We start from the raw sequence: 12,338 nt of genomic DNA, 5'->3' as shown, positions 1-12,338 counted from the left end.
GTTAGCCAGGAGTAGCCACTTGGATAGCAGCTAGCTCACTGCGATGAGGGTTCTGAGCTTGCGGTAGGAATCCAGAGATGTGGAGATGTGGTAGAGAAAAAAGCAGTCTTATATGCTCTGGGTTTTTTATTTTTTTTACTAGGCAAGACAGTTAATAACAAACTCTTATTTTCAATGACAGCTGAGGAACAGTGGGTTAACTGCCTGTTCAAGGGGCTTGAATAGCCCTGTGCGGACATCGGGCTGAGGTTTTGTACCTTGTCAGCTGGCTGGCTTCTGTTGGGGGGGTTCTAAAGTATAGAAAATAGCAGATCCATACCACAACTATGCTGAAATTGAGGTTAAAAATATTACCGAAATATATACAAAGAAAAAAATATATATACACGGGTTACAAAAGTCCACGCCATCTTGAATTTTTGTCCCACTCCATTGAAGTTCCACAGGCCACAATCAAAGCCCAATTAGGCTAATGGTGGTCATGAGGCAAATGGTGGTCACACCAGATACTGACTGGTTTTCTGAGCCACGTCCCTAATTTTTTTAAGGTATCTGTGACCAACAGATGCATATCTGTATTTCCAGTTTTGTGAAATCCATAGATTAGGGCCTAATGAATTTATTTCAATTGACTGATATCCTTATATGAACCATAACTCGGTAAAATATTTGAAATAGTTGCATGTTGCATTTAAATTTTTGTTCAGTGTAGCTGACTCCTATTAGTGAAATCTATTATTCGTATATGATATTTTTTTTTGAATGATCAAAAAGAGAATTGACTGTAATGTTCTTCATCGGCCCTGTTTCTTAGCCTTGTATTGTAGCACCATCTAGTGTGGGACAACATTACTGTCCAATCCATTTTAATATTGGAGATAAAGCTTTGATCTCCAGCTTCAGAAAAATAGAATAGTCACTTTGTTAGCTTCAGTCATTTTCATCCAAATGTATTTTTTTTAAACTCATGAGTGAATAAGAAGTAAAAGCATCACTGAGGTTCAGGCTCTGTCATTCCAACAGATGAAACACACCATAACTCTAAAATAACAGAAATATAACAGAAACCAAATAAAAGAGAAATGTCTTCCAAAGGGAAGGAGTGGTTATTACACTTAACCGTGTGTACTTTTCAAGATCCTTCATGCGTTCCATAACGGATATACTTTAGCTGTCCTTTGTGATTGGTTATTGTTCCTCATCCCTCGAGCGCCAGAATTTAAAACTTAAATATGTACTTCCTGCATAGCAGAGCGTGACCAGGAAGGCAAAGAACTGAAAAACAGACGGATGAAAACATTCAAATTCAGTACAATACTGGGTATGAGTAGGCTTAAATGGACCAAATAGATAGCATTATGGATGGTACACAGTGGCATCATACATCTCTTATATGTCTTGTAGGCATATTTAGCATTTTAATATTGTATATTTTAATATCGCTGTAATCATAAATCATATTTGTGGTATATTTTAAAAGTTGGCGTGATTTAAATGTCTGTCTGGGAGGTCAAAGGTGGTTTTCTTACTGTGGATGCTACCCAGCAGTTGTAGTTATGGCGTCCCTTAACAGCATGGCTGATTGAGGCTGTTTCTACTGCTGCTGCCACCACATACATCACTGTAGCACTACTGTTGAAGAACAGACCCTGTAGAACGCCACATACATCACTGTAGCACTACTGTTGAAGAACAGACCCCGTAGAACACCACATACAATACATCACTGTAGCACTACTGTTGAAGAACAGACCCCGTAGAACACCACATACATCACTGTAGCACTACTGTTGAAGAACAGACCCTGTAGAACACCACATACATCAGTGTAGCACTACTGTTGAAGAACAGACCCTGTAGAACACCACATACATCACTGTAGCACTAGTGTTGAAGAACAGACCCTGTAGAACACCACATACATCACTGTAGCACTACTGTTGAAGAACAGACCCTGTAGAACACCACATACATCACTGTAGCACTACTGTTAAGAACAGGCCCTGTAGAACACCACATACATCACTGTAGCACTACTGTTGAAGAACAGACCCTGTAGAACACCACATACATCACTGTAGCACTACTGTTAAGAACAGGCCCTGTAGAATGACAACAACAGGATTCCTGGCTGTTTCAGATACTGTAGGGTAGTACACATAATAGAATGGTTTCATTTGATCACATTCATAAAGACTTGGTTCATCTATTTGCTCTCTCCCCCAAAACCATCAAGGCAGTTACCTCCATTGGTTTTCTGTTACATAAATAGTCCACAATTATTCAATTACTAGATGTATAATAAACAACCTCAATCACTCAAGTTTCAAATAATGCTGTATTATGTGTCATAGTATGTCTCGTACCACAGTTGTCCAGGGGACCTGAGGGATCCTGTTGTAAGCCATGGTCAGGTAGATGATGAGGAAGATGACCGTCAGGACCCAGTACAAGATGGCCACAAACATGACCCACCCAAAGGCAGACACACGGAAGTACTCCGTCCCTGCTATCAGCATCCATACCAGCAGACCAAACACCTGAGGGGACAGGGAAGCATATAGCCAGCATTCCAAATGGTATCCTATTCCATTTATAGTGCACTACTTTTTAACAGGGCCCATAGGGCTCCAGTAGAAAGTAGTGCACTATACAGGGAATAGGGTGCCACTTGGGATGCACACATAGTCGGCTATGGCTGTACTCTGGTGGTGTCTACTTTATTGTGTATTTAAATGCATTTGCTCAAATCAAATTTGTATTTGCCACATGCGCCGAATACAACAGGTGTAGACCTTACAGTGAAATGCTTACTTACAAGCTCTTAACCAACAATGCTTTAAGAAGTTAAGTAAAAATTAGAAAATAAAAGTTACAAATAATTAAACGGCAGCAGTAAAATAACAAGCGAGGCTACATACAGGGGGTACCGATACAGAGTCAATGTGTGGGGGCACCGGTTAGTTGAGGTATTTGAGGCAGTATGTACATGTAGGTAGAGTTAGTGACTATGCATAGATTATAAACAGAGAGAAGCAGCAGTGTAAAAGAGGGGTCCGGGTAGCCCTTTGATTAGCTGTTCCAGGAGTCTTATGGCTTGGGGGGTAGAAGCTGTTAAGAAGCATTTTGGACCTCGACTTGGCACTCCGGTACCGCTTGCCGTGCAGTAGCAGAGAGAACAGTCTATAACTAGGGTAGCTGGACTCTTTGACAATTTTTAGGGCCTTCCTCTGTCACCGCCTGATATAGAGGTCCTGAGTTTGAAGGAAGTTTGGCCCCAGTGATGTACTGGACCATATGCACTAACTTCTGTAGTGCTTTGCGGTCGGAGGCAGAGCAGGTTCCATACCAGGCAGTGATGCAACCAGTAAGGATGCTCTCGATGGTGCAGCTGTAGAAACTTTGAGGATCTCAGGACCCATGCCAAATATTTTTAGTTTCCTGAGGGGGAATAGGCTTTGTCGTGCCCTCTTCACGACTGTCTTGGTGTGCTTGGACCATGTTATTTTGTTGGTGATGTGGACGCCAAGGAACTTGAAGCTCTCAACCTGTTCCACTACAGCTCCATCGATGAGAATGGGGACGTGCTCGGTCCTCCTTTTCCTGTAGTCCACAATCATCTGCTTCGTCTTGATCACGTTGAGGGAGAGGTTGTTGTCCTGGCACCACATGACCAGGTCTCTGATCTTCTCCCTATAGGCTGTCTCATCGTTGTCGGTGATCAGGCCTACCACTGTTGTGTCATCAGCAAACTTAATGATGGTATTGGAGTCATGCCTGGCCATGCAGTCATGAGTGAACAGGGAGTACAGGAGGGGACTGAGCATGCACCCCTGAGGAGACCCCGTGTTGAGGATCAGTGTGGTGGATGTGTTGTTCCCTACCCTTACCACCGGGGCTGGCCCGTCAGGTAGTCCAGGATCCAGCTGCAGAGGGAGGTGTTTAGTCCCAGGGTCCTTAGCTTAGTGATGAGCTTTGAGAGCACTAAGGTGTTGAACGCTGAGCTGTAGTCAATGAATAGCATTCTCACATAGGTGTTCCTTTTGTCCAGGTGGGAATGGGTAATGTTGAGTGCAATAGAGGAAGAAGCATATGTTACAGGAAGTAGCCTATATTACAGGAAGAAGCATATATTACAGGAAGTAGCCTATATTACAGGAAGAAGCATATATTAAAGGAAGAAGCCTATATTATAGGAAAAAGCATATATTAAAGGAATAAGCCTATATTACAGGAAGAAGCATATATTAAAGGAAGTAGCCTATATTACAGGAAGAAGCATATATTAAAGGAAGTAGCCTATATTACAGGAAGGAGCATATATTAAAGGAAGTAGCCTATATTACAGGAAGAAGCATATATTAAAGGAAGAAGCATATATTAAAGGAAGTAGCCTATATTACAGAAAGAAGCATATATTACAGGAAGTAGCCTATATTACAGGAAGAAGCATATATTACAGGAAGTAGCCTATATTACAGGAAGAAGCATTTATTAAAGGAAGTAGCCTATATTACAGGAAGTAGCCTATATTACAGGAAGTCGCTTATATTACAGGAAGTAGCCTATATTACAGGAAGAAGCATATATTACAGGAAGTAGCCTATATTACAGAAAGAAGCATATATTACAGGAAGTAGCCTATATTACAGGAAGAAGCATATATTAAAGGAAGAAGCCTATATTATAGGAAAAAGCATATATTAAAGGAAGTTACCTATATTACAGGAAGAAGCATATATTAAAGGAAGTAGCCTATATTACAGGAAGAAGCATATATTAAAGGAAGTAGCCTATATTACAGGAAGAAGCATATATTACAGGAAGAACCATATATTACAGGAAGTAGCCTATATTACAGGAAGTAGCCTATATTACAGGAAGAAGCATATATTACAGGAAGTAGCCTATATTACAGAAATAAGCATATATTACAGGAAGTAGCCTATATTACAGGAAGAAGCATATATTAAAGGAAGAAGCCTATATTATAGGAAAAAGCATATATTAAAGGAAGTAGCCTATATTACAGGAAGTAGCCTATATTACAGGAAGAAGCATATATTAAAGGAAGTAGCCTATATTACAGGAAGAAGCATATATTACAGGAAGAAGCATATATTACAGGAAGTAGCCTATATTACAGGAAGAAGCATATATTAAAGGAAGTAGCCTATATTACAGGAAGAAGCATATATTACAGGAAGAAGCATATATTACAGGAAGTAGCCTATATTACAGGAAGAAGCATATATTACAGGAAGAAGCATATATTACAGGAAGTAGCCTATATTACAGGAAGAAGCATATATTAAAGGAAGTAGCCTATATTACAGGAAGAAGCATATATTACAGGAAGAAGCATATATTACAGGAAGTAGCCTATATTACAGGAAGAAGCATATATTACAGGAAGTAGACTATATTACAGGAAGGAGCATATATTAAAGGAAGTAGCCTATATTACAGGAAGAAGCATATATTAAAGGAAGAAGCATATATTAAAGGAAGTAGCCTATATTACAGAAAGAAGCATATATTACAGGAAGTAGCCTATATTACAGGAAGAAGCATATATTACAGGAAGTAGCCTATATTACAGGAAGAAGCATATATTAAAGGAAGTAGCCTATATTACAGGAAGTAGCCTATATTACAGGAAATAGCCTATATTACAGGAAGAAGCATATATTACAGGAAGTAGACTATATTACAGGAAGGAGCATATATTAAAGGAAGTAGCCTATATTACAGGAAGAAGCATATATTACAGGAAGAAGCATATATTAAAGGAAGAAGCATATATTAAAGGAAGTAGCCTATATTACAGGAAGAAGCATATATTAAAGGAAGTAGCCTATATTACAGGAAGGAGCATATATTAAAGGAAGTAGCCTATATTACAGGAAGAAGCATATATTAAAGGAAGAAGCATATATTAAAGGAAGTAGCCTATATTACAGAAAGAAGCATATATTACAGGAAGTAGCCTATATTACAGGAAGAAGCATATATTACAGGAAGTAGCCTATATTACAGGAAGAAGCATTTATTAAAGGAAGTAGCCTATATTACAGGAAGTAGCCTATATTACAGGAAGTCGCTTATATTACAGGAAGTAGCCTATATTACAGGAAGAAGCATATATTACAGGAAGTAGCCTATATTACAGAAAGAAGCATATATTACAGGAAGTAGCCTATATTACAGGAAGAAGCATATATTAAAGGAAGAAGCCTATATTATAGGAAAAAGCATATATTAAAGGAAGTTACCTATATTACAGGAAGAAGCATATATTAAAGGAAGTAGCCTATATTACAGGAAGAAGCATATATTAAAGGAAGTAGCCTATATTACAGGAAGAAGCATATATTACAGGAAGAACCATATATTACAGGAAGTAGCCTATATTACAGGAAGTAGCCTATATTACAGGAAGAAGCATATATTACAGGAAGTAGCCTATATTACAGAAATAAGCATATATTACAGGAAGTAGCCTATATTACAGGAAGAAGCATATATTAAAGGAAGAAGCCTATATTATAGGAAAAAGCATATATTAAAGGAAGTAGCCTATATTACAGGAAGTAGCCTATATTACAGGAAGAAGCATATATTAAAGGAAGTAGCCTATATTACAGGAAGAAGCATATATTACAGGAAGAAGCATATATTACAGGAAGTAGCCTATATTACAGGAAGAAGCATATATTAAAGGAAGTAGCCTATATTACAGGAAGAAGCATATATTACAGGAAGAAGCATATATTACAGGAAGTAGCCTATATTACAGGAAGAAGCATATATTACAGGAAGAAGCATATATTACAGGAAGTAGCCTATATTACAGGAAGAAGCATATATTAAAGGAAGTAGCCTATATTACAGGAAGAAGCATATATTACAGGAAGAAGCATATATTACAGGAAGTAGCCTATATTACAGGAAGAAGCATATATTACAGGAAGTAGACTATATTACAGGAAGGAGCATATATTAAAGGAAGTAGCCTATATTACAGGAAGAAGCATATATTAAAGGAAGAAGCATATATTAAAGGAAGTAGCCTATATTACAGAAAGAAGCATATATTAAAGGAAGTAGCCTATATTACAGGAAGGAGCATATATTAAAGGAAGTAGCCTATATTACAGGAAGAAGCATATATTAAAGGAAGAAGCATATATTAAAGGAAGTAGCCTATATTACAGAAAGAAGCATATATTACAGGAAGTAGCCTATATTACAGGAAGAAGCATATATTACAGGAAGTAGCCTATATTACAGGAAGAAGCATTTATTAAAGGAAGTAGCCTATATTACAGGAAGTAGCCTATATTACAGGAAGTCGCTTATATTACAGGAAGTAGCCTATATTACAGGAAGAAGCATATATTACAGGAAGTAGCCTATATTACAGAAAGAAGCATATATTACAGGAAGTAGCCTATATTACAGGAAGAAGCATATATTAAAGGAAGAAGCCTATATTATAGGAAAAAGCATATATTAAAGGAAGTTACCTATATTACAGGAAGAAGCATATATTAAAGGAAGTAGCCTATATTACAGGAAGAAGCATATATTAAAGGAAGTAGCCTATATTACAGGAAGAAGCATATATTACAGGAAGAACCATATATTACAGGAAGTAGCCTATATTACAGGAAGAAGCATATATTACAGGAAGTAGCCTATATTACAGGAAGAAGCATATATTAAAGGAAGAAGCCTATATTATAGGAAAAAGCATATATTAAAGGAAGTAGCCTATATTAAAGGAAGTAGCCTATATTACAGAAAGAAGCATATATTACAGGAAGTAGCCTATATTACAGGAAGAAGCATATATTACAGGAAGTAGCCTATATTACAGGAAGAAGCATTTATTAAAGGAAGTAGCCTATATTACAGGAAGTAGCCTATATTACAGGAAGTCGCTTATATTACAGGAAGTAGCCTATATTACAGGAAGAAGCATATATTACAGGAAGTAGCCTATATTACAGAAAGAAGCATATATTACAGGAAGTAGCCTATATTACAGGAAGAAGCATATATTAAAGGAAGAAGCCTATATTATAGGAAAAAGCATATATTAAAGGAAGTTACCTATATTACAGGAAGAAGCATATATTAAAGGAAGTAGCCTATATTACAGGAAGAAGCATATATTAAAGGAAGTAGCCTATATTACAGGAAGAAGCATATATTACAGGAAGAACCATATATTACAGGAAGTAGCCTATATTACAGGAAGTAGCCTATATTACAGGAAGAAGCATATATTACAGGAAGTAGCCTATATTACAGAAATAAGCATATATTACAGGAAGTAGCCTATATTACAGGAAGAAGCATATATTAAAGGAAGAAGCCTATATTATAGGAAAAAGCATATATTAAAGGAAGTAGCCTATATTACAGGAAGTAGCCTATATTACAGGAAGAAGCATATATTAAAGGAAGTAGCCTATATTACAGGAAGAAGCATATATTACAGGAAGAAGCATATATTACAGGAAGTAGCCTATATTACAGGAAGAAGCATATATTAAAGGAAGTAGCCTATATTACAGGAAGAAGCATATATTACAGGAAGAAGCATATATTACAGGAAGTAGCCTATATTACAGGAAGAAGCATATATTACAGGAAGAAGCATATATTACAGGAAGTAGCCTATATTACAGGAAGAAGCATATATTAAAGGAAGTAGCCTATATTACAGGAAGAAGCATATATTACAGGAAGAAGCATATATTACAGGAAGTAGCCTATATTACAGGAAGAAGCATATATTACAGGAAGTAGACTATATTACAGGAAGGAGCATATATTAAAGGAAGTAGCCTATATTACAGGAAGAAGCATATATTAAAGGAAGAAGCATATATTAAAGGAAGTAGCCTATATTACAGAAAGAAGCATATATTACAGGAAGTAGCCTATATTACAGGAAGAAGCATATATTACAGGAAGTAGCCTATATTACAGGAAGAAGCATATATTAAAGGAAGTAGCCTATATTACAGGAAGTAGCCTATATTACAGGAAATAGCCTATATTACAGGAAGAAGCATATATTACAGGAAGTAGACTATATTACAGGAAGGAGCATATATTAAAGGAAGTAGCCTATATTACAGGAAGAAGCATATATTACAGGAAGAAGCATATATTAAAGGAAGTAGCCTATATTACAGGAAGAAGCATATATTAAAGGAAGAAGCATATATTAAAGGAAGTAGCCTATATTACAGAAAGAAGCATATATTACAGGAAGTAGCCTATATTACAGGAAGAAGCATATATTACAGGAAGTAGCCTATATTACAGGAAGAAGCATATATTAAAGGAAGTAGCCTATATTACAGGAAGTAGCCTATATTACAGGAAGTAGCCTATATTACAGGAAATAGCCTATATTACAGAAAGAAGCATATATTACAGGAAGTAGCCTATATTACAGGAAGAAGCATATATTACAGGAAGTAGCCTATATTACAGGAAGAAGCATATATTAAAGGAAGTAGCCTATATTACAGGAAGAAGCATATATTACAGGAAGTAGGTTGACATTATGTTCATTTTCTCCAGTTACATTTCCTTGAACAATGTTAAATAATTAAACCTTTCACTTCAGTGCAGTGTTCAGGACAGTGTCATGCCACCATCTGTGATAAACCATCATGCAGGTCATACAGTATTGATTCCCACCATGAATTCTGATGGCAGCTATTGTGAGAAAGATGGTAAAAGCCACTGCCAAAGTGATTTCAATAAATTATGATATTGAACTTGGACACAAATATGTTTGTGCTGCAGTTAGGACATCACTCTCTGCAACTGGATCCTGAACTCCCTGAGGGGTAGAGCACAGGCTGTGAGGATTGGCAACAACACCTCCTCTACACTGACTCTTAACTCAGGGGCCCCCCAGGGGTGTTGTCAGTCCTCTGCTGTACTCCCTGTTCATCCACAACTGTGTGGCTTTGCACAACCCCAACTCCCTCATGAACTTTGCTGACGACAGCACGGTTATAGGCCTGATAACCAACGACAACGAGTCAGCCTATAGGGAGGAGGTAAGTGAGCTGGCATTGTGGTGTCATGACAACAACCTCTCCCTCAAAGTCAGCAAAACAAAGGAGTTGATTGTTAACTTCAAGAAGCAGGGGTGTGAACATGCCCCAATCCACATCAACCGGACTGCAGTAGAGAAAGTTACTAGTTTTAAGTTCTTCAGCGTCCACATCACTGAGGACATGTCATGGACCAACACCACCACAACTCTTGTCAAGACACCACAACATCATGATGCCCCTGCACCATCAAGAATGTCCTGACAGGTTGCCCGCTTCTACGACCACAAGGCCCTGCAGCGGGTGGTGAAGACAGCCCAGTACATCATGGGACCATGCTCCCACCCAAAATGTGCCTGAGGAAGTCACGCAGCATCATCCAGGACCCCAAACACCCCAGCCACAGTTTATACACTACCCCCATTCCCACCTTCTCCAATACACGTGTAAATATTGGACTATACTGTAAATAGTGCTTTCTTGAATTATATTTATGCTACTATAAAATGTTTATTTTATTCTACTGAGCCATTTAATTTATGTTCGTATTCTTATATTTTATTATGTCATATTGTTGTTGCATCGTCGAGAAGGAACACGCAAATAAGCATTTATTTGGACGATGTATACTATGCGTATCCCGTAGCCTACATTTTGAACGATGAAACTTGACTACTTACTATTTCTGCGAAAACGAGAAGCCCCGAAGTAGTGCGAAGAAACTGCCTGTCGTAAATCAGAGTAGAGTTGGAAAAGTGTTCCGTGCTGCTGCTGGTAGACGTTATCACAGTGCGCGTCGCTGATCCTTCCATTTTCAATATCGATCTACCGCTTTTGGATCCTGCCCCCCTGAATTAAGAAAAAAATCAAAGGAAGGTGGGAAAGATGGCAATGACGCGTCTTTCCTGAGTTGGCAACAAGACATCTGCGGAACTCTAAATGCGTGAAACAACTCGTTTTTGTTTATTTTAGATAATAATATCTATGACCTGTCTGAATGTTATTCATAACATCGTCATAACAAAGCCTACTGTATGAATTTGGTCAGTTTAGGCCTATACCATTCCCAAAATGTCACTGAGTTGAGAGTGGTTGCATAAAGAGGAACTTATTTTTAATGATAGTTACATCGGCCTGCCAGAAAGTATTGCCTTTTCATGCTCGTATGGTTGGTAATGGTTTGCATAGGGTGTTGTATTTCAGAGGACCCGAGCAGGAACAATCTACAGCCAAAGACTGAAGAGAGACAAAGCCAGTAGAATGCAGATTGCAGTTTTGAAACTGAGGTAAAAGTTCAGTAACTGCAGTCGGCTGTGTGATTTCGGATGCAACAATTGGTGCATACTGCTGTTATACTGCAATTAAACTGCACTCTGACTGCACACTTTTTTCACAAGGGAAATGAGAGCTGGTGGAGTCTCACTTCTAAAGGAGTGCATAATGCAGGTTAGCTGTGGATTATTAATTGACTAAACTGTAGTCGCACTTTTGCTCAAACAGATACTGTACAGTGTGCCTTTTGGTCAAACAGAACAGTGTGTGTCCGACTGTGTAGACCCGCTGGGGCATGTCCAATAAGGACCAGAGTCCTGGCCTAATGTACCTTCACTAAATCAGACAGTTGTTGATGTAGTTTTCAATTATTGATTAGTTACTACTCTCTCCAGTTAGACACTCGATATTCATCACCATGTCCTCAGTGTGACAGCAATAAATGTGTTCTGTGGTGGTTTCTAAACTGTACCAGCAGATGGCAGCGTATAGACAGACAAAGCTCATGAGGAGAGAGAGGCAAAGGAAAATGTGAAAACAGCTCGAGGCTTAACTACAACTTGTGCATAGTCTTAACAACCAACATAACAATACTCGAAATAGGCGATGTAATTGCACCATAAGAAAAGTACATATTATACACGTGTTAATAATGCTAGAAATATAAGTATGGACACTTAAATTCAACCTGTAACAAACTGAAGGGGATTGCATGGACAGGTTGAGAGAGGCATTGTGTGATAATATATTTTTGTATTTTAAATGAGGCAAGTCAGTTAAGAACACATTTTTATTTACAATGACAGCCTACACAGGACAAACCCATACAACACTGGGCCAATTGTGCACCACCCTATGGGAATCCCAAACACAACCACTCTGACACAGCCCAGATTTGAACCAAGGTGTCTCAAGCAACCCCTTGAGCACTGAGATGCAGAGTCTTGGACTGCTGCGCCACTTGGGGACCCCAAA

At 38.1% G+C, this 12,338-nt stretch overlaps 1 protein-coding gene across 1 annotated transcript; it reads right to left on the bottom strand.

Moving 5' to 3' along the window:
• Window positions 1-572: 572 nt before the first annotated feature.
• LOC135521349 (CKLF-like MARVEL transmembrane domain-containing protein 8) lies at window positions 573-11,176 on the bottom strand. The gene is made up of 4 exons (XM_064947262.1): window positions 10,772-11,176; window positions 2,367-2,540; window positions 1,530-1,649; window positions 573-1,275 (listed from the first exon to the last, which is right to left on the bottom strand). The coding sequence occupies exons 1-4, from the start codon at window positions 10,901-10,903 to the stop codon at window positions 1,189-1,191; spliced, it is 513 nt and encodes a 170-aa protein (XP_064803334.1). The 5' UTR covers window positions 10,904-11,176; the 3' UTR covers window positions 573-1,188.
• Between the last annotated feature and the right edge of the window lie 1,162 nt (window positions 11,177-12,338).

The sequence above is a fragment of the Oncorhynchus masou genome, chromosome 29 (genome assembly GCF_036934945.1).
Source record: "Oncorhynchus masou masou isolate Uvic2021 chromosome 29, UVic_Omas_1.1, whole genome shotgun sequence".
NCBI lineage: Eukaryota > Metazoa > Chordata > Actinopteri > Salmoniformes > Salmonidae > Oncorhynchus > Oncorhynchus masou.
The sequence above is the reverse complement of the archived record's forward strand: the minus strand, read 5'-3'. Positions and strand labels throughout refer to the sequence as shown.

What these genes read in the sequence shown, in the direction of transcription:
- LOC135521349 (XM_064947262.1), bottom strand. Translation starts at nt 10,903, where the DNA reads ATGGAAGGATCAGCGACGCGCACTGTGATAACGTCTACCAGCAGCAGC. An exon ending in TTCTCGTTTTCGCAGAAATA is followed by an intron (nt 2,541 to 10,771) that starts GTAAGTAGTCAA and finishes CTGTCCCCTCAG; the next exon opens with GTGTTTGGTCTGCTGGTATG. An exon ending in AGGTCCCCTGGACAACTGTG is followed by an intron (nt 1,650 to 2,366) that starts GTACGAGACATA and finishes GGCGTTCTACAG; the next exon opens with GGTCTGTTCTTCAACAGTAG.